This window comes from Dermacentor albipictus, chromosome 1 (assembly GCF_038994185.2).
Source record: "Dermacentor albipictus isolate Rhodes 1998 colony chromosome 1, USDA_Dalb.pri_finalv2, whole genome shotgun sequence".
Taxonomy (NCBI): Eukaryota; Metazoa; Arthropoda; class Arachnida; order Ixodida; family Ixodidae; genus Dermacentor; species Dermacentor albipictus.
This window is the reverse complement of record NC_091821.1, coordinates 282,227,446-282,250,355: the sequence shown is the minus strand read 5'-3', so window position 1 is coordinate 282,250,355 and position 22,910 is coordinate 282,227,446. Positions and strand designations below refer to the sequence as shown.

Sequence of the window (22,910 nt, the reverse complement as noted above, 5' to 3'; positions counted from 1 at the left end):
ACCTAAGGTCCGACGTAATTACTAAACCAAGGTATTTATATTCTGTAACAGAGGATAAGTTATGGCCATTAATGCTGTACACAAAGGGTAACGGCTTCTTTTTGCGTGTAATGATCATTGATACTGTTTTTGTTAGATTAATGTTCATTTGCCACTCTAAGCACCAAGTCGCTATTGCTGTTAAAGATGAATTTAGGATCGTCTGATCTGCCTCGCTGTGAATTTCATGATAAAGTACGCAGTCATCTGCGAACAGTCGAATTTTAACTGGTATATTATTCACTATATCATTGATAAAAACTAGAAAGAACAGAGGGCCCAAGACTGATCCCTGTGGGATTCCAGATTGTACATCAGATAAGTCTGATTTCGCATCATCAACAATGACTGTCTGTCGCCTGCCCGTAAGATACGCCTCAATCCAGTGAAGTAGTGGCTCGTTTTTGAGAATAGGTTTTAACTTTGATAACAACTTCTGGTGGGATACACGGTCGAAGGCTTTCTCAAAATCTAAGAATATCATGTCAATTTGGCCTTGGCCGTCTAGTGCTGCCGCGATTTCATGCACTGTTTCTAATAGTTGTGTTACAGTGGATTTCCCACGACGGAAGCCGTGTTGTCGTGGGTCACAGAAGCCATTACTTTCTATGAAGACTGAGATGTGCCTAAATATTATGTGTTCCATCACTTTTGATGAAGTGCAAAGTAGAGAGATAGGACGGTAAGATTGGAGTAATGAACGGTCGCCTGATTTAGGGATGGGAATTATTTTTGCATGTTTCCAGTCACGTGGGATTTCTGCACATGAAAGTGATTTATTATAAATAACGTAAAGATATTTGGCGCACCATTCGGCATATCGCACCAAAAAAGCATTAGGTATTTCATCGACGCCTGGCGACTTCTTTATATCAAGATCAAGAAGCAAGGACAGTACACCTGCTTCGTTTACGTCGAGATCATCGATGGGTGGAATATTATTTAAAGCAGCTATGTGCGGTGTGTTTCCATCATCCCTCGTAAACACAGAGCAAAAGTACTTGTTAAGTGCATTTGCAATTTTCAGTTTATCTTTCACTATGAAACCATCCACACAAATATCAGACACGTGGGTTTTCTTTGGCGATAAGTACCGCCAGAACTTATCCGGGGATGACAGAAGAAAATTTTTTAAAACAACATTTTGATAATAGTCTTTCGCTTTCGAAATCCCAGTTTTTAGCTGGGATTACAATGGCCTTACAATGTTAACCTTACAATGGCCGCTTACTAGTTGAAAAAGGAACTTTAATCGGCAGATACGGTTGCGCACAGTCACCGAGGGTAATCCACTGCGTCTTACGAGCTCACCAACAGACGCACGGCCTAATGAATTAAAAACAAACCTAACCACCTCATCATGTACACGTTCCAGTTTTTTTATATTGGTTAAAGTGAATGGGTTCCAAATAATTACGGCATATTCCAGCAACAGACGAATGTAGGAATTGTACGCCAGTAAACGAACACTAGACGTCGATGATTTCAGTGAGCGCCTCAAAAAAAAAAAACAGTTTACGCAAATAATTTGCGACAACAGCATCTATGTGCTTCATCCAGGAAAGCTCATTGGTTATCCATAGGCCCAAATATTTGTACTCTCTTACCTCTGATAGAGATACATTGTCAACACTATAAGCAAGTTGAAGACGTTTTTTTTCTTATGTGTGATTCCCATAAAAACAGTTTTTTCAAAATTAATAGACATTTGCCATTGTTCACACCAAGCAATGACCTTTGCCAGGTCATTATTTAGACGCACCTGATCATCAACAGAAGATATCTTTTCATACAAAATACAGTTATCTGCATAAAGTTTCAGGGAAACTGAAAGTTCTGCGACTATGTCATTATTAATTAACTAAAATAAAGTGGTCCCAATACGGATCCCTGGGGGACTCCAGACGCAACCTCTGCTTTGTTAAAACAAGTATTGTTTAAGGTGACGAATTGGTGTCTGTTAGTAAGGTAGGCTCTGATCCAAGTAAGTATCTGTTCATTTTTTGTATAATTCCCTAATTTCTGGATTAATTTGTTATGTGATACCTTGTCAAATGCTTTACGAAAATCCATGAACAAATATCTGTTTGCTTTCCTTCATTAGTCGCCTGTGCGAGATTGTGAACAGCCTCAACTAATTGAGCACATGTAGAAAACATACTTCTGAAACCATGTTGGACATCTGTAAGTACCTTGTGCTCTTCTAAGAAACCTAATATATGAATGATATGCTCTAAATTTTGCACGATGTAGATGTAAGAGATACTGGTCGGTAATTGTTTATGTCCGCTTTTTAACGCGACAGCGTTAAGGAGCTCGTGTCGCAGAAAAGCCGGTGACGTCGGTGTCGGCGTCGTTGGCCGTGTGCGAAAAATCCCGGAAGGCAATTCATAAATAACAACTTGCAAGATGGGCTGGGTGGTAATCGAACCAGGGTCTCCGGAGTGTGAGACGGAGACGCTACCACTCAGCCATGAGTTCGATGGTTCAAACGGGACAAAAGCGCCTCTAGTGAATGCGGTGTTGCCTTAGGAACGTGCCGTAGAAAGTTATACTGCGGTGTATATCGGTAATTATGAGCGTGCAATTACATAAGTTGCAGTTAAGCGAGTAGCGAAGTACGTTTCCGCTACATTTCTTCTGCGCTTGGCGCACACGCAGAGCCATCTTGCGGCAAACACAGATGACCCTCTCCTCGCAATGTACGGCGCTGCCCCGACAGGTGGCGTGCCACTCGCCCGCTTCTCGCCTTCGTCTCGTTTGAGCGCATTGGGGCCGTGCGGGGACCGGTGCGAGGATGCCCCAATACCCTTGCGTTTAATAAGTTTTCTCGCTCTCTCCCCTTCCAACTTCCAGCGTGCGTCACTCGAAATCCTCGTGTTTAGGCGACGCGGCTCCCCCTTCCGCTCACAGCGCGATTCCTAGGTGCAGCGTCCGATGCGGGACGCCTGAGACGTGATCACTGCGCCGTAGCGAGCCTGGTGGGAAAGCGTCCTCTGCGGTGTGTGCCGTGCTGCTGGCGAGGAGTCATGCGTCTGCGTGGTGCTCCCAAGCGAGTGGCTCGCGTAGATCGTTTCCCCCTCTGAGACACCGAGTTCTTTGGTTCGGTCCGCTTGCTCAGGCGCACGTTTCGTTGCCGCGCCGAACGCTGCGTTGCTGGGCGCTCACCGCGTGATTGGTGGGTGCAAAGTCCGGTGCGGGGCGCCTCGTAAGTTGTACTGTGGACTTGGAAGTGTTGTATATGAAAACTATATCTTTGTATGACTCAAGAGCATGCCGAGCGAATGAGTGGGCGGTGCAAAGTGCGATCGCGCTATCGCGTTCCACTCTTGAAGGCGAAGCTTAAGCGTCCTTCAATTTTTTCCCCGGATTTATGTAAAGGTTTGATTTCGGCCGTCCTCCAGTCATCCGGTAGGGAGCCATCACGTAAAGCTCTGGTGAATACGACATACAGGTACTTAGCACACCATTCCGCATAACGCTTTAAAAACGCGTTTGGTACATTATCTGGTTCTGGTGACATTTTAGTATCAACGTTCAATAGCCAATTAAAAACGCCGCTCTCAGAAATAACAATGTCAGATATAACAGGAAGCGATATAGAAAACTTGGGAAAGCAACCATTATCTTTGGTAAATACCGACCGGAAGAATTTGTTAAAAGCAGAACAAACGACAGTCTCGTCACTTACACATTTGCCTTCTATCATGAACCCACTGGTGGAAGAAGGTTTAGGTGTGATTTGGCGCCAGAATCTCTCGGGAGACGTTTTAATAAAGGAAGGCAGGATCGTTCCGTAATATTTTTCTTTGTCACAAATTATTTTCTGTTTTAGTTGTTCTGAAGTGCCTTCCACAATAGATAATAAGGTTACATTTGTTCTTGATTTCGTTTTTACCCTTTTAAGCCTTCGCTGCAAGCGTAACGTATCACGAGAAATCCATGGGTTACGGTGCACAGAAGATTTTGCAATTTCGGGAACGAAACGGTGGATGCATTCAGAGACAATCCCCCTAAAGGAAAGCCATCAGTCATTTATACTGCAAGTGCTGTTTCTGAAGTCATCGAAGAAGAATGCAAACATATCGAGAATAGATTCATCATCAGCACGAGAAAAAATGGGAAACAAATTAGCACTGCTTTTGCGATCAGGGAAGACATTTGACAAGCTCGACAGGACAGCATTGTGATCAGAAATCCCGTTGGTGACTTCACAGGTTATCGCATTTCGGATGGCAAAAAATACAAAAAATAAGTCTAGAATTGAGCCTTCGGCTCCCTGTTCTCTCGTGAAATTATTTACCATTTGCAGCAAGTCAAACGTGAATACAATATAAAAGATTGCGTTATCGACACTGTGAGCAGAATGCAATAAAAAGGTGTACCAATCAATGTTTGGTAAATTAAAGTGCCCTGCCAGTAGTATTCTGTCATCTGATTTTACATGGCGGTGCATATATTCCCTTAAAGGGCCCCTGAAACGGTTCGGACAAATTTTGTAGGCGCATAGGGTACAGCTTAAGTAGAACATTCGCACCTCAATTTAAGTGAAGCGTTACGTATTAATGGAGTTACAAGCGATTAGAAGTTACCCTCCTCCCTAGCTATGCCTTTCCTCCTCAACTCGCTCGCCGAGCGAGCGGCGCTAAGCCCCGCCTTCACTGGTCCTGCGTCACGATGCGACGTCACATCGTCCACTTCCGGTTGTTTTGGAGAACGCCTCCTCCCGCGCGAGACCTCTCCGCTAGCCGCTTGGCCGTCGACCGAGAGCTATCGAAGCAGCGTGCGTTGCGAGCATTCTGTCGTAGCGCCGAAGGTGTCCGGTATTCCGGTAACCACAGGCAAGCTGGTCATTTCGGCAAATGACTGGAGGCATAAACTCAAGCTGATGAAGGAACTTCAGCGTAGACGTACGTCCCACTGACGTCATATGGGTGATTTCCGTCATATGGGTAGGGGCGGCTTAAAATTCCGCCGAGCAGCGTGCGGCGATCGGCAGCGATGTGCATTTTTAAAACCTTATAATAAATTACACGCTTTACACGGAGCGCTTAGATGTGTCAATTAATGATCAGAAGGACCTACTCTAACGACTCCGTACGTTTGTAGAAAATCGTCAAAATCGTTTCAGGGTCCCTTTAAGTTTTCAAGTACCGCAACCGAAGAGTTTTGAGGCCTATAAAAAAGGCCAACAATGAAGCGGACCTTGTTGATGTATGCTTTTCAAAAGACAGCTTCAATATCTTGCGCATCGGGCATACTAAAAAGTTGTGTTGATGATTTATACAAAATCGCCACTCCTCCACCTCTTCTGTCGCGGTCACCCCGAAAGACCTTATAGCCCTTAGGAACAAACTCACTGTCAAATATGTCACTGCTCAACCACGTCTCCGTAAGCATGGCAGCGTCTGCGTCATGCGAGAACAACATGCTCTCAAGTTTTACAGCTTTATGACGACACTACGACAGTTTAAGATTTTGAATGCAGGACTGCTCTCATTCGGGTGTCACTTACGGTTCTTCGGGATTTTATATCGTTTGTTTTTTGCATTATCCCATCCAAACATATCACCGTTAATACTTAACTTATCAAAAACCAGCTTAACTTTAGCGCCATTATTCTTTTCCTGTGATGCGCTTTCTCATAATTTCTTTCTGACATCACGAATTCCTTTCGAGTAGTCTTCGCTGACTGAATATTAATAATATATGGGGTTTTACGTGCCAAAACCACTTTCTGATTATGAGGCACGCCGTAGTGGGGGACTCCGGAAATTTTGACCACCTGGGGTTCTTTAACGTGCATCTAAATCTAAGTACACGGGTGTTTTCGCATTTCGCCCCCATCGAAATGCGGCCGCCGTGGCCGGGATTCGATCCCGCGACCTCGTGCTCAGCAGCCTAACACCATAGCCACTGAGCAACCACGGCGGGTTGCTGACTGAATATTATAAACCTTTAAATTTCGGGCATGCCTTCATTATTAAAGTCTTCTCTCGGTAGTCATGCAGATTTGTGATGACAGGACGATTCCTGTTTGATTTCATACCTATTCGGTGGCATCTTTGCATGCTCTTTATCATGACTCCAAGTTTTTCGCTAAGAATGTCCGTTGTTATTTTGTCCATAAGTTCCATCTCTGTTTCCTTTTCCTCTTCTTTTATGCTGTAAATAAGTAAGTAATTCCTATGGCTTCTATTTTCCAAGTCGTCGGTTTTAGTTAACAGGTGTGATACAGTGGCTTCGAGTTTATTAATAGTTTACCTCATATGCCGAACGGATATATCCCAGAGGAAGAACCCCGCATTGACATATACGCCAAGAATGGAGAACCAGTCAGGCAGGTGGAGACTATTAGAGTGCTAGGACTTCTCCTGCAAACGAATGGATCGAGTTGCAGGATGATAGAACACATCTCTATCAAGTCAGAAGAAGTCATTAGGCTTCTACGTAGAATTACCAACAAGCATAAGGGGCTAGGAGAAGACAGTGCCATAAGATTGGTACATGCATTCGCCTTTTGCCACTTCTCGTACGTGGCTGGCATGCTACAATGGACACAGGCTGATAAGAACAAGCTAAACGCTTTAATCAGACGACTTATAAAGACTGCACTAGGACTTCCCATCAGCACGGCCAATGATAGCTTATTGCGCTTAGGGCTGCATAACACACTAGAGGAGATAGCTGAGGCTCAACAGGTGGCCCACCAGGAGAGACTAATGGGGACACGCCCTGGGAGGGCGCTACTTGAAGAAATTGGCGTAGAAATTAACAACCACACCAACGAAGGAGAATTATTAACACAATTGCAAGCGGGACTACGAGAAACAATAAAGACGACCCCGTTCCCTAGGAACATGCACCCGACACATAACCTCGAGAGACGGAAGGCAAGGGCGAAGGCCCTCCTTCAAGACATAGATCAACATAAGCAGCAGGCGGTGTTCGTTGACGCTGCCTCGGTTAAAAATAAGGATGCGTATACCTCCGTTGTTGTAGACACTCAAGGTAACATACGGGATGCCATCACCGTATATACCAAGGACCCAACAGTAGAAGAACAAGTAGCAATCGCCTTAGCCATCCGGGCTAATCGGTGGACACATATATACAGCGACTCTAGAACAGCCATACGCAACTTTACCAACGGATATGTGACACGGATAGCAACAAAATTACTAGAGAAGGTCAATAGTGAGAGGATTGAAATCCGCTGGTTTCCTGCACATCTGGGGGTGGTGGACGGAGCTCGGAGAAACCTCAATGAGGTGGCAAATGAAGCAGCACGAGGACTTTCTAGCCGTGCTCTTCAAGACCGAGCAACTTACACTTCACCCGGGGAACACAGGGATCGATTATTAACATATAACGAAATCACGAAGCATTATTATTTAAGCAGAAGGGAATACCCATTGCCACACAGTAAGCTTTGCAGAGCCCAAGCGGTCACATTACGTTTGCTACAGACAAGAACATACCCAAGTCCATATTTTATTAACAGGATCTATCCGGAGAGGGAAATTCAAACCAACTGTAATAAGTGCAATGGCATCATTACTCTTGACCACATGCTTTGGCAGTGCCCCGCGGTCTTCACAGACCGTGACAAGGAACAAGAATGGTGGCGGCAAATGCTACACAGTGAATCACTCTCCGACCAATTACGGGCAGTCCAGAAGGCCCGCGATGTGGCTGAAGGGCTCGGCCTGACAGTCCCAACGTGGGAGCGGCCCGCGTCAACGTACGGTTGACCTTCAGGACCCTATAAAGTTCTCCATACCATACCATACCTCATATGCTCTACTTCTGTTTTTGCGGTGTTGATAGTTGCGACCTCGTCTTCCAATTTTTTTTTTTATTCTCTCCGTTAAACTATATATTCTTTTCCTCAAAAGAGCCCTGTTTTGCAAGAATGTCACTGACAGACGACGTCAGAGAATTTTGACCCTATATGATCTGCTGCAGCATTTCTCTTTCAGTCATGTCTGGGCCTGAGTTTGATTCAATATCACCGCATCTTAAAATATCGTTTTGGGAAGAAAAAAGGTATGCACAAACACTCTTTATACGTGGTGGGCCAGGCAGCAGCAACAAAAAGCGGTTGTCACTACGATAGCAGTAGGCAGATAACTAGTAACTAACCTGCGCAATGGAGCAAAATGGGTTCTTCAGCATTGTGCCTGAGGTGCTGCTGCCAAGCCCTCTGGTTGCAAGCGGCGAGGGGAAGCTTCTTATACAGGCTATGGTGTCCCCGAAATGCGACGTCACCGTTGACAGCGCAGGCGCAGACACGTGGACGGAGGTCATCATGAGGTCGTTGATCAAGCAAATATCAACTCGTGCTGATGCTCGAAGCCAACGTCATTTGCTTGGTAAAAAGGAAATCGGGAGAATCCCTCATCGAGATAAAACGGTTGTGCGGGCAGCAAAAGGGCCAAAACCTGCGCAATGAAGCAAAATGGGTTCTTCAGCATTGTGCTTGAGGTGCTGCTACCAAGCCCACTTATAAAACTCGAATTCCTACTTAAATCGTGAAAAGCGTGCTGGATTCTATCACTATAAATCATGATCATTCCATCAACGTCTCGCAACACATTCTGGCCAGTTGCCAGTCCCTGGTCCAAACGTGACGAAAATCTGCCAATATCTCGGAGGAGGCGCACTGATAGCCAGGCCCAAATAAACTGTCCAAAAGAAATGATCATATACATCCATATACATCCTCTCGGCTAGTATGTATATAAAGTATGTATATATGCTTCTTTATATGTGTGTGTATATATTTAGGTATGCATACGAGCGTGTATGCATATACGGGTATATGAACGCATATATATATATATATATATATATATATATATATATATATATATATATATATATATATATATATATATATATGTGTGTGTGCGTGCGTGTGTGTGTGTGTGTGTGTGTGTGTGTGTGTGTGTGTGTGTGTGTGTGTAATGTTCAGCGGCATCTTCTTTCATTTGTATTCACCACGAGAACCACACAAGCTACCCTAAGTCACCAGTGGCTCTGTATGTATACGGTATGGGTGGGCACGTATATATGCGAGTATGTGGGTTCATGAGAGTATAAATATGCATACTGCATATGTGTTTGCATGTATGTTGTTGCCGAATATTCTGTAGGGGGGGGGGGGGCTGCGGGCCTCGTCAAGCTGCCTCTACTGGAGCAGTTTTTACTTGCAGCCTCCTTCATCAAGTAGACGGAAATAAAGTTATTCTATTCTACCCTGGCGTGCAGTGGTGGCGTAGAGGTAGAGCATCCGCCTCGCGTGCAAGACGACCATGGTTCGAATCCCGGTGCCGCGCAATTTTCCACCGGATTAAAAAAAATCCGCGTGTTGATAAAATTGCATAAACAGGCACTAGAGTGCGGCCTGATCCCGGTGACCAGAACCGGTAGCGCACTCCCTCACCAGAGCAGGATTGGCCACCCTGGTGCAGTACTTGGCCAGAAGCTCCTATGTGACTACAACAATCAAACCGCGGCCTTCAGTCCCCAGCAGCTGCGAAGAAAATGACCACGGCCGCGGTCAGACCTGTGACGCAGCAGAGGGTGCTAAGAATCCCTGGATCCGGACAGGCCGCCATTGGAATCTGAACCTGGCACCGTTTTAACGCTAGAACGTTATCTAGTGAGGCAAGTCAAGCAGTGCTATTGGAGGAATTAGAGGGCAGTAAATCGGATATATCATACTCTGCGCGAACCCTGGCATCATACAAGATGTAGACGTGCTCGGCAAGGTACGCTGCAGTGACCATAGGATGGTAAGAACTCGAATTAGCCTAGACTTGAGGAGGCAACGGAAGAAACTGGTACACAAGAAGCCAATCAATGAGTTAGCGGTAAGAGGGAAACTAGAGGAATTCCGCATCAAGCTACAGAACAGGTATTCGGCTTTAACTCAGGAAGAGGACCTTAGTGTTGAACCAATGAACGACAATCTCATGGGCATCATTAAGGAGTGCGCAATAGAAGTCTGTGGTAACGCCGTTAGACAGGAAACCAGTAAGCTATCGCAGGAGACAAAAGATCTGATCAAGAAATGCCAATGTATGAAAGCCTCTAACCCTACAGCTAGAATAGAACTGGCAGAACTTTCTAAGTTAATCAACAAGCGTAAGACAATGGACATCAGGAACTATAATATGGATAGAATTGAACAGGCTCTCAGGAACGGAGGAAGTCTAAAAACAGTGAAGAAGAAACTAGGAATAGGCAAGAATCAGATGTGTGCGTTGAGAGACAAAGCCGGCAATATCGTTACTAATATGGATGAGATAGTTCAAGTGGCTGAGGAGTTCTACAGAAATTTATATAGTACCATTGGCACCCACGACGATCGTGGAAGAGAAAATAGCCTAGAGGAATAAAAATGTGCAGAATATAACCAACCCTTATATATAGCTTTCATTGATTACGAGAAAGCGTTTGATTCAGTCGAAACCTCAGCAGTCATGGAGGCATTACGGAATCAGGGTGTAGATGAGCCATATGTAAAAATACTGGAAGATATCTATAGCGGCTCGACAGCCACCGTAGTGCTCCACAAAGTAAGCAATAAAATCCTAATAAAGAAGGCAGTGACTACAGTGACGGGGCCCGGCACTTTAACATCTGTACTACAGTGACGGGGCCCGGCACTTTAGCATATACACTACAGTGACGGGGCCCGGCGCTTTAACCTCAGCCCTGCAGTGACGGGGCCCGTCTCCTTAACCACAGACGGGACGGGCACTTTACGTCAACACTGTAGCGACGTCAATGGCCGCACTTCTTTAAAACATTCTATGCAAACAACTTCAAGCACTTCACGGCAGGCAGTGAACTTTATTAAGGTCCTGAGGAGCGACTCCGAACTCCCCTTATGAGGGAGGGGGCCGCCGCGAGCCGTTCCGACGTTGGGACGGGCAGGCCGTGCCTGACCGCCTCCTCTCACTCTTCTTTCGTGGTGAGATGACCGTGGTCCCGTATTAACGAGGGACACCGCCAGAGCATGTGTTCTAAAGTGCAGAATGGATCTCCGCAATCCGGACACCTGCCCCGCACGGACGCGGCGTTAGGTTGCCCCTGTGATCCACCACGGCCGCCGCGAACCGGTCGGACGAACCGTATTGGGCGACGTCGACGAACGTGGATCGTCGGCGACAGATCCGAGAAGTGCGGCCGCTCGGGCCCGGCGTGTGCCTACATTGCGTTGCGGGTGCACGTTGCGCGGGAACGGCGACACCGTGACGGCCTCCCGCGACCACGCGTCGAGCACGCACCGCCTTTCCCTGACGGGTTAAAGTCCAGCGCCTCCAGGATCCGCCTCCCCGCAGGCGAGGAAGCGAGCCTGACAACCTGGGCTAACTTCTGTGACCCAACCTCATCGAAGGTGTTGTGGACCCCCAGCTGCATGAGCTACTCGGTGCTGGCGCCTATGGGGATGCCAAGCACTTCACGGACCGCGGTATTTTATTCCAGTACTGTCCACAACACCACGTGAATTTCACGATGTCAGCAACTTCCGTGCAGTAATGGAATACATTGATTGCACACATACGGATCGAACGACCGCAATGGGTATTTGTCCACGAATGTACAATCTTTTGCGTATGCACTGTAACACCTATGATCAGTGGCGTAGCAACAGGGGGGGCCGGGGGGCCGTGGGCCCCGGGTGCAAGGGGCCAGTGGGCGGGTGTCATATACGTCTGAAGACACCCGGAACTTGTTGATATCCTCGCCTTCCTCGACTACAGCCAGGTGGGGGGGGTGACAGAATACCTATGGGCCCCGGATGCCAGACGACCTAGCTACGCCACTGCCTATGATGATTATAATAAAGAAAGAAAGTTCACTCTAACGGAAGGAGAACGGTAAAAACACATTAAAAAAGGCACGGCACATGTTCCTGCTTGTGTAGCACCAGACAATGAATATTCTACTGAATTAAGAAAAAGAAGCAGCGGGTAATTGCTCGCTTAGAAGACCGATAAACATGCAGTTCGATGAAATTTGAGAAATAATGATATTGAAGCTTCCAAGGCTTTAGAAGAAAAGGAAAAGAAAATTAAGACTGAATCATCGCGACGGAACATCATAAGTCGCTGTAGACATCGAAGACCCTAGCTATAACGAAATTATTTTTGAACAGCTCCCATAGTGTCCATGCAACAATGGTTGCTTGCGTACTGTCAAATGCTCATATGGTGCGGCATAAAGCTCACGGCACGGTGCGAAAACGTGCTCGGAGCAAAAGCGAAACATTGCGCGATGACATGCATGCAGACGCGAAGTCGGTCACCGCGAACCCGTGCGATCGCTGCATTGCAGCTTCATTCTGTTATGCTACATTTAGTTACACAGACAGCCATCCCACTATAAGAACATATTTCAAATAGTTTTCTCAGCGATTGCTTACGTTTCGCGCAAACCGGTTCGGTGGAATCGATTGCGGCGACCGCTCGCAGTGTCCCAGCTTACTGTACGTAGTAGACAAAGAGATAGCGTTTGTAAACCATTCTGTGCTTTCTGTTTGTCCAACATGATTATTTTAAAGGTAAAATACTGCCATGTCGAGAGTACTTGCAAAATTGTTCAGGAGGGCTGCCGCGTAGTATGTTTATTTAACCTTTATTTAACGCCGATGCATGTGAGGCGCTTCTGACAGATGGCGACTCCGTAAGTCGTCCTCGCCCCCAATACCGACATCGTTATAGCAGAGTCCTTCCAAAAAACATGGAAGGACTCTGGTTATAGTGACGGCCCCGTCGGTGTAGTGTTGTTGTTAAAGCGACGGGCCCCGTCACCGTAGTGTGGTTGTTAAAGTACCGGGCCCCGTCACTGTAGTGCAGATGTTAAAGTACCGGGCCCCGTCACTGTAGTGCAGATGTTAAAGTACCGGGCCCCGTCACTGTAGTGCAGATGTTAAAGTGCCGGGCCCCGTCACTGTAGTCACTACCAATAAAGAAAGGCGTCAGACAGGGAGATACGATCTCTCCAATGCTATTCACCGCATGTTTATAGGAGGTATTCAGAGACCTGGAGTGGGAAGAATGGGGGATAAAAGTTGATGGAGAATACCTTAGCAACTTGCGATTCTCTGATGATATTGCCTTGCTTAGTAACTCAGGAGACCAATCGCAATGCATGCTCACTGACCTGGAGAGGCAAAGCAGAAGGGTGGGTCTGAAAATTAATCTGCAGAAAACTGAAGTAATGTTTAACAGTCTCGGAAGAGAACAGCAGTTTACGATAGGTAGCGAGGCACTGGAAGTGGTAAGGGAATATATCTACTTAGGGCAGGTAGTGACCGCGGATCCGGATCATGAGACTGAAATAACCAGAAGAATAAGAATGGGCTGGGGTGCGTTTGGCAGGCATTCTCAAATCATGAACAGCAGGTTGCCACTATCCCTCAAAAGGAAAGTGTATAACAGCTGTGTGTTACCAGTACTCACATATGGGGCAGAAACCTGGAGGCTTACGAAAAGGGTTCTGCTGAAATCGAGGACGACGCAACGAGCTATGGAAAGAAGAATGATCGGTGTAACGTCAAGGGATAAGAAAAGAGCAGATTGGGTGAGGCAACAAACGCGGGTAAATGACATCTTAGTTGAAATAAAGAAAAAGAAATGGACATGGGCCGGACATGTAATGAGGAGGGGAGATAACCGATGATCATTACGGGTTACGGACTGGATTCCAAGGGAAGGGAAGCGTAGCAGGGGGCGGCAGAAAGTTAGGTGGGCGGATGACATTAAGACGTTTGCAGGGACAACATGGCCACAATTAGTACGTGACCGGGGTAGTTGGAGAAGTATGGGAGAGGTCTTTGCCCTGCAGTGGGCGTAACTAGGCTGATGATGATGATGATGATGATGATGATGATGAAATGGGATATAATAGGGCTCAGTGAAGTTAGGAGGACAAAAGCAGGATATACAGTACTAAAAAGCGGGCACGTTCTGTGCCACCGGGGCTTAGCGGAGAGACGAGAACTAGGAGTCGGATTCCTTATTAATAAGAACATGGCTGATGACATACAGGACTTCTATAGCATTAACGAGAGGGTAGCAGGTCTTGTTGTGAAACTTAATAAGAGGTACAAATTGAAGGTCGTAGGACATGGAGGAGCCCGAAGGGCGAGATTAGAAATAAAATAGACCTTATACTCTGCGATAACCCTGGCATCATACAAAATGTGGACGTGCTCGGCAAGGTGCGCTGCAGTGACCACAGCATGGTAAGAACTCGAATTAGCCTAGACCTGCGGAGGCGACGGAAGAAACTAGTACACAGGAAGCCGATCAATGAGTTAGCGGTAAGAGGGAAAATAGATGAATTCCGGATGAAGTTACAGAACAGGTATTCGGCTTTAACTCAGGAAGAGGATCTTAGTGTTCAAGCAATGAACGACAATCTTATGGGCATCATTAAGGAGCGTGCAATAGAAGTCGGTGGTAACTCCGTTAGACAGGATACCAGTAAGCAGGAGACAAAAGATCTGATCAAGAAACGCCAATGTATGAAAGCCTCTAACCCTACAGTTAGAATAGAACTGGTAGAACTTTCCAAGTTAATCAACAAGCATAAGATAGCTAACATGAGGTAGTATATTATGGATAGAATTGAGCATGCTCTCAGGAGCGGAGGAAGCCTAAAAACAGTGAAGAAACTAGGAATAGGCAAGAATCAGATGTATGTGCTAAGAGACAAAACCGGCAATATCATTACTAATATGGATGATATAGTTCAAGTGGCTGAGGAGTTCTATAGAGATTTATACAGTACCAGTGGCACCCACGACGATAATGGAAGAGAGAATTGTCCGGACGACCCTTTCCCTTCTAATTTTTTCTTCTGATTCTTGTAAACCCCCATGTTCCTTTTTGTTTCCATTCTTTTAATCCAATTAGGTATCTCCATTTCTCCCAATTTCTTTCTGATGGCTCCTGGTTGTCTATCTATAATTTCAACCAACCTATACTTGGTTGCCAACTTTCTTGACCTCTTTCTTCATTCTGTGTTCACGCATTTCAAATACACATACTTGTGCGCTTTAGCTGCCCATTTATATTCATCGATGTTCATGAGTCTTTCTTCAAAACTAATTGTGCTCTGTGCTTCTCTGACTTCGCCGGAACATGTGCACGGTAACCCAACTTATCGAATTGGTTCATGATGTCTCCTCAAGCATCGATCATCAAAAACAAATCCATCTCATTCTGCTGGATTTTTCTAAATGTTTTGATCAGGTGTTGCATAACAAACTTATTCTGATATTTCAATTTACCCTAGGCAAGGGACAAATTCTTGACAGGATCACTAACTTCCTTAAAGACATGTCGCAATTCGTAGCAATCAATCATGTGAAATCCTTAGTCGTACCGGGGACCTATGTTGTACCGCAGGGTAGTTTTTTGACGCCGGTATTATTCTTACTTTTTGTAAACAATCTGCCTTCAGCTATTAACGCCGGATGCAGGTACTTTGCAGACGACTGCATTATGTACAAAGAAATCAATTCCTATCATCACTATATCACCTTAAATACAGCCTTAGAGGGAGTTTCAGTGTGATGCAATGATTAGCAAATGCTCATTAACGAAAAATCCGCTCTGTTATCCATAACTAGAAAAAAACATTCACCCAACTTTAATTATACCTGTATTTCAGCTAACGTGGGAGCATTAATACCTAGGTGTCACATTGTTACACGAAAGAATGAATAAGAACTTGAGAGTATTTACAAAGTGTATTTACAAATGATAATGCAGCGCTAGCCAGTTCAGCCGACAGCTCGAGAGCCAGGGAGCGTTCGTCGTCTTCGTCGGGGCGCCCGCCTGCATCGGCCACAAGAAACACGCAATATGCATGTATCATTACCCCCGGCGGTAGAAGCACCATCCCGGGCGTCTAAATATCGGTGATAAGAGGAAATTAATATGGTTTGAGGCGTGCTACATGTACAACGTCAGTGGAATTCGGGGCAGATGCGGCACTGGTACTGACTGGGGCGATTTCGTAGGTAGCCGAAGTCACGGCACGCAGCACTCGATGTGGGCCTGTGTACCGAGACCGCAGTTTTTCTGACAGGCCAACGTGACGAGTCGGGGACCACAGGAGTACCAGAGATGCAGGGGAAAAGTGCACCTCTCTGTGTTGGCGATCGTACAAGCGTTGTTGCTTCTCTTGAGAGGCCAGGAGGCGAGCGTGGGCAATGTCGTGTGCTTGGGCTGCCCTGGTGATGGCGTCAAGTGCATACTCGCTGGTCTCTGCTGCGGCGGATGGCAGGGATGTGTCCAGTGGCAATGTGGGTTCTCGGCCGAAGAGCAGAAAGAATGGGATATAACCGGCAGTGTCGTGACAGCAAAGAATTATATGCAAAAGTGACATAGGGCAGGGCAAGGTCCCAATCAGTATGGTTGGACGAGACATACTTTGCAAGCATGTCTGTTAGGGTACGATTCAGACCCTCCGTGAGATCATTAGTCCATGGATGGTAAGACGCAGTCGGCTTGTGCCTGGTTGAGCAGGACTGCAGGATGTCGGCGATGACTTTAGAAAGAAATGTCCGACCACGGTCAGTGAACAATTGGTGTGGAGCGCCATGCTGCAGGATCACGTCGCGTAGAAGAAAATCGGCGCATCTGTGGCGCAGCTTGTTGGAAGTGCTCTGGTGATCGCGTAGTGCGTGACGTAATCTGTCGCCACAGCGACCCACTTGTTGCCAGACGTGGATAGAGGGCCAAGCAGGCCCAAGCCAAAGTGAAAATTAAAACGGCTCCGAAGGAATGTCGAGCGGTTGAAGGCACCCGGCAGGGAGCGCGTCCATGGTGTTTTTCGGCACTGGCATTTCTCACACGCCGCAATGTATTTCCGGACGGAGCGGGTTATGCCTGGCCAAAAGAAGGTGACCTGCCGTTGGTAAATCGTGAAGTTCGTGGAGAAGAGCTGACCGGAGGTGCTTAGAGATGACGAGGGGTAGGGCAGGACCGTCGGGGCGTATGTTCATTGTGGCGATATAATACACTATCCTAGAAAACAAACAGGTGAAGGGACGAATCAGAAGGCGAAGATTCCAAGCCATCAATGATGGCGCACAAGGCGGCATCACGGAGTTGCTCGTCGGCAACATGTAGCAGCTGAGAAACGGAGAAAACGCAAACATCGGCATCGGGGTCGGTGGATGGTTCGTCCACTGGATAGCGTGATAAACAGACTGCGTCTTGATGCAATCGGCCCCACTTGTACTCAACTGCATAGGAATATTCTTGCAGCCGCAGAGCCCAACGACGAAGCCGGCCGGTAGGATCCTTGACTGAGGAAAGCCAGCAGAGCGCGTGGTGGTCCGTGATTACAAAGTGCTTGCCATACAAGTATGGGCGGAATATGAAAACCGCCCAGACGAGAGTCAGGCATTCCCGATTTGTAATCGAATAGCAAGCCTGGCAATAAGCTACGCCTTCAAATCGTGTGTGGGAAAGTTAATGGAGCATGTAATACTCAACAGACTCCGCGACTTCACGGAAGATAACAATCGGTTTCCCCGTCTATAGTTGGTTTCCGACCTAAACTATTCACACACAACGGTATATTACAGCTAAAGCGTCAAGTTATAGATCAAAATACGGGGCAGTGGTACTAAGGCTATCTTACGCCTGTATCTTACTATAAAGCATGCCATAATGTCTCGCACCGACAGTGGGGGCGAAACAGAAAACCTACTACTGCGAAAATTCAAGAAGGCGTGTCTTGCTATCAAATAAGCGGATCGACGTGTCGCTGACGCAATCTCTGCGCCTCTTTTTCTAATGTGATACGCTTTGAAAAGAGTAGTGTCCTTACTTCTGCTTAGAATCTTAAGCTTACGAAACCTTACACTTGCAGGCCAGGCAATGCGCAGGCTGGTGCGCATTGCCTTTAATAATGACTGACCATGCAGTTCGTGCTCCCGTACTCGGTCGTTAACGCACATACCGGTTTGGCCTATATATCTTTCTGGGGCGAGGCAATAAACCGGTTGTGAGTTAGCGCCCGTGGTGGTCTGTCCTCTTTGTATGTGGTTACTTGCGCCACAATGGCTTCTATTCCTTTACTACTTTGTCATTGCAATCTTGGTGGTTTGGCTGAAAACCATTCGCACCGTCATTTCTTAAAGCATTATCCAGTCGCGTGCAGAAGACGCCGCAAGCCTTCTAAGAACAAACTCGATTTTCACTCCCTCCACTTTCAGTCAGTTTCAGACGACTGAGGCTTTGCCTGACTGCAGCCTTATATATCGCCCAGAAAACTTGGGCCGAGCAGCTGCCGGGTTCGCGATTCGGACTTGTCACAAATGTTCCCAAAGCAACATAAAAATTCAGATCACTGAACCTTGAACGTGTAGCATTGAAATGGAGTTAACACTGGTTTATTCAAGTACTGAAAACAAATGAATGTTGCATGGTAAAGCTGTAGCACGCACAAAGACATGGATAGTTTGCAAAGAAGTGTCTGGCTCTCTTTCGTTCTTTGCGTGCGTTTTACTGTAGACCAACTGGCCAGGCTTTCGGCTTTACAAATGAAAGCCTCAGTTCACATAAAAAAAAATTCTCTTTGAACCGACTGGCCTACTTTTGGGAAGCCAAAATGCGTAGGCAGAAACTTGAATGTGAAATTAGTATTCGTGCTGCTGCCAGACGTTCGAGTTGAAAATGTGAAATTCTGGCGTCTCGAGCAAAATTGACAAATTGACAAGCGGAATTTGGGCGCGATAGAATCAATGCAAATGTTGTGCAAGTTATATGCAGCCACCGTTTTATTGGTTGCTTGTTCACGAAGTACTACCCTGGTCTGTTAAATTAATATCCTATCCTACGTTTTGCTGTTTTGAGTTTGTTATTCGCGTGAACTGTCGCTGCGGAGTGCAGAACCATGCAGAGAGAAAGACGCTCGACCGATCGCTATAGACAGTACCCTTGAGAAAAAACATGAAAAGACAACCAACACGGGTGGCACTTCGAACTGATTTAGTTTGGGCGGTAACCCAAGAATATACACACACATGCATGCATGCGCAGACTGTCCACGAACCTATGTTATCCAGCGGTCGAACAATCTCGTTTCCGATTTGTGGAGCAAGTCAGATGTATCGCTAATGCAACTTGATCCTTTCTTTTTTATATAATAAGCTTCTATTAGCTCACGTGCTGTTTGATTTCTGCTTCTACCAAGAGTCTTAATCTCATGAAAACGTGGTTTGCACATGCAGGCCTTGCAGTGCGCAAGCGAATGTGCCACGCCATCTTTCATTACATTTAGTTCGTGCTCCATGGCTCGTTCGTTAATGCAGCGTCCAGTCGTTGTAGGACTTGCCGCACTCAAGGGGAATTTCGTACACCACCCCCGTGGCACGTTTCCCGTAAGGCGCTCCGTGTTTCTTGCCATAGCCTTGCGAACCGGTCTCCTCGCCAGTGGTTCTGGAGCAGAGTCGAACCAGTTTGACGGGGGCAGAAAAGGTGATGGGTACCCCATACCGGCCTGCCATTTTCTTGAGGTTATGGGAGACCTTGTGAACATAAGGAGCCACAGCAGGTCTTACGGCACTTTCTTCCTCCCTTGTGGCGCTAGTACCTTTTACCTTCCGGGTTTCGGTGACTGATGTCACCAACGAGTCAGGGAACCGTGCCGCTTTAAGTCCTTGATCTGATTATCGAACGAGGCCATGCATCGTGTGAGTAAACAATTTTCTGAGGGCAGACTCCAAGCAGAGCATAGCAATTCCACGCTTGACAATTTTGGAATGACAAGAGTCATACGGCAGCAACCTTTTCTTGGCACGTGGGAAATATTGCTAACAAGCTTGCCCGTCATAAGATGTCATAAAATTGCAGGGTATTACACTGTGACACTTCATGCGTAAACGAAAGCCCTTTGCCATTGTTCTTAAATATGTTTAAAATATTATCGTCGCGCTTCAGTGAGCCTCGTCTTAAAAATTAAATTCTGGGGTTTTACGAGCCAAAACCAATTTCTGATTATGAGGCACGCCGTAGTGGAGTACTCCGGAAATTTCGACCACCTGTGGTTCTTTAACGTGCGCCTAAATCTAAGTACACGGGTGTTTTCGCCCCCATCGAAATGCGGCCGCCGTGGCCGGTCCCGCGAACTCGTGCTCTGAGGCCCAACACCGTAGCCACGAGCATTGTCTGTTAAAAAGAATTCAAATGTGGTCCATACATCTAAACATCTTTAAAATTTTTAAAGTGCTGTCCCGTTTAAAAGCCTCATCGTGCAGCCGATCAAAACTTCATAGGAATATGTTGCACAGCAGCGGCGCAATACAAGCACCAATGCAAATGCCGCATTTTTACAAGAAAAGCTGTTTGTCAAAGCAAATAAAGGTACTATCAAGATAGGCTTCCAATAGCGTTAAAACGTTCTCAATCGTAACACTGGCTGCATTTTCAAAAGCTATGATGCCACTTTCTTCTATGCAAAGTTTTTTCCGCAGCAAAAAGTACATCATGTGGAATTGAATAAGAAAGGTCCTCAACATCTACAACAAACGCATTGCCTAGGGATTGCACGATGTCTTGTGAATATCCTGTCGAGAAAGGGTCATTTACGTTAACACAATTTAGCACTTTTAGAATGTGCCAGTAACAACTGCCACGTGTCTCGTTCGCTCACGATGCTCCCAAACGGGCTTGTGCGTCTTTGCACTGAAAAATATGTTTAGCGCTGCAGGTCTGACATAGTAAATATTTTTGGCCAACTTGTCCGGTTTGAGCTCCTTACACAGCCTGACAACTTTACCCTTGACATTTGATTCCGATTTCCTAATCTGTACAAATTTTTCTTTACAGACTCTGCGGCCTTCTCATTGTACATTTCTCTAGGAAGTACTACAAAACAACCCTCTTTGTCTGCTCCAAACTAACTAGGTTATGATCTCTGCAAATGAACGAGCCATGGAACACGAACTAAATATAATGAAAGATGGCGTGGCACATATGCCAGCACAATGCAAGGCCTGCATGTGTAAACCACGTTTTCATAAGATTAAGATTCTTGGTAGAAGCAGATATCAAACAGCACGTGAGCTAATGGAGGCTTATTATCTAAAAAAGAAAGGTTCAAGTTGCTATAGCGATACATCTGTCTTGCTCCACAAATCGGAAACGAGATTGTTCGACCGCTGGATAACATAGGTTCGTGGACAGTCTGCGCATGCGTGTATCTGTACACATATTCCTGGGTTACCGCCTAAACTAAATCAGTTGGAACTGCCGCCCATGTGGTCTTCTATGTGTCTTCCTTTTGTGTGCGCATTTTAACTTGCCGCAAAAACATGTCTTCTAGCAAGCACCAACTAGGCCAACAAACAGTTCTGTTACCCTTGAGTCTAGGAATAAGTGTGCTCTATAAATTTTGGCAGACGATAAGGCAGAAAAAAAATCATTTCAAGGATAGGGAGAAGTTTATTCAGGCCAGAGTTCGCGATACACGCAGATGCGCCTGGAATGTAGCGGACAAAATACTCGTCCTGACGCAGCGTCCCCCGTCGCTAACAACGTGTGACGAGCGGTGTTCGCTCGCAGCTGATGTCCTATCGTCTCACCAGCACTGCTGTTTAGCCGCCAGACAAGAGACATTTATTTAAATGACACCCTTTCTGTACGCGGCTCGTGTTGTGCCCTTTTCGCAGCTGTGCGACAAGAACGAGGCCCTGGTCCACCAGCAGGTCATGGTCAAGCTCCTCGCTCTGCAGCTGGGACACAGTGACGCACTTGGGAGCCCGCAGCCTTTGTAGCACGCATCTGGCAGCATCGGCGACCACACAGGCGCTCTTTTGCCATCCAGCTTCGGTTTCAAGGAGCCTTCCAAGCGGCACGTTCGTGTAGCTCCCACATCAACACCGCTATTCAAAATTTGACCGTTGGGACTGGTAGCGTCGAAGTACTCATTTCCTATAGCCACGTATTGTTGATAATTAGAAAACAAATTACCGTAACTTCGCTAATTACGCACGTAATTGCGGAAATTCATCCATATCTAAGGCTGCCAATCGTACACTCGAATGGCAAAGGTAAAGTTATCGTGATTTATATTTTTCTCATTTTAAAATTTTGCTGCAGCTAAAAAAAAGAACACCCTGTATGTGGTGGCTAAGAGCTATCAGTATCGCAAGGCGCATCTGTCGCTTGTATTCGCACCGTACGCACCTTCATCGCGGCGTGTCACAACTTGTTTTCGACTACAAGCTGTTTTGGTAGACTCACCCCTCTTCACATGTGCCATACGATGGACAGTGTGGTTGAAAGCTTGCCTGTCACAACGGCCTTGGTACCTTGCTTACGATCACGTTCGCAAGTCGCCCAGTCAACCGGCGGAAAGTGGCCGATAGTTTCGTTCTCGAATTCCGCGCCACCTTTGGCCTATTGTCGTTTAAAAACACAGAAATGAATAAATTGATCGAAATAAAATGTGTCTCTTGTGCTCGGTGTTGCAGTGTTTTTGTAACTAATTCTATATTAAAATAAAACAACTCTTATTGCATGAAAGAAACGAGACCGATTTCCCTTTAACCCGCCGAGGTTGCTCAGTGGCTATGGTGTTAGGCTGCTGAGCACGAGGTCGCGGGATCGAATCCCGGCCACGGCGACCGCATTTCAATGGGGGAGAAAACACCCGTGTACTTAGATTTAGGTGCACGTTAAAGTGCCCCAGCTGGTAGAAATTTCCGGAGTCCTCCACTACGGCGTGCCTCATAATCGGAAAGTGGTTTTGTCACGTAAAGCCCCATATTTTTTTTTTATTTCCCTTTCCTTCATCTTAGTTTGTCGCTTTCATCTGAAGCCTCTTTC

At 46.3% G+C, this 22,910-nt stretch overlaps 1 protein-coding gene across 1 annotated transcript in view; it reads left to right on the top strand.

Moving 5' to 3' along the window:
- The window catches only part of LOC139054413 (coiled-coil domain-containing protein 125-like), a 158,378-nt gene extending 135,836 nt beyond the window's left edge, over positions 1-22,542 (top strand). Inside the window, exon 5 of the mRNA XM_070531355.1 lies at positions 21,752-22,542. Within this exon, the coding sequence (XP_070387456.1) occupies positions 21,752-21,856 (105 nt within the window). The 3' untranslated portion in view covers positions 21,857-22,542. The remainder of the gene's footprint in view (positions 1-21,751) is intronic.
- Positions 22,543-22,910: the final 368 nt, after the last annotated feature.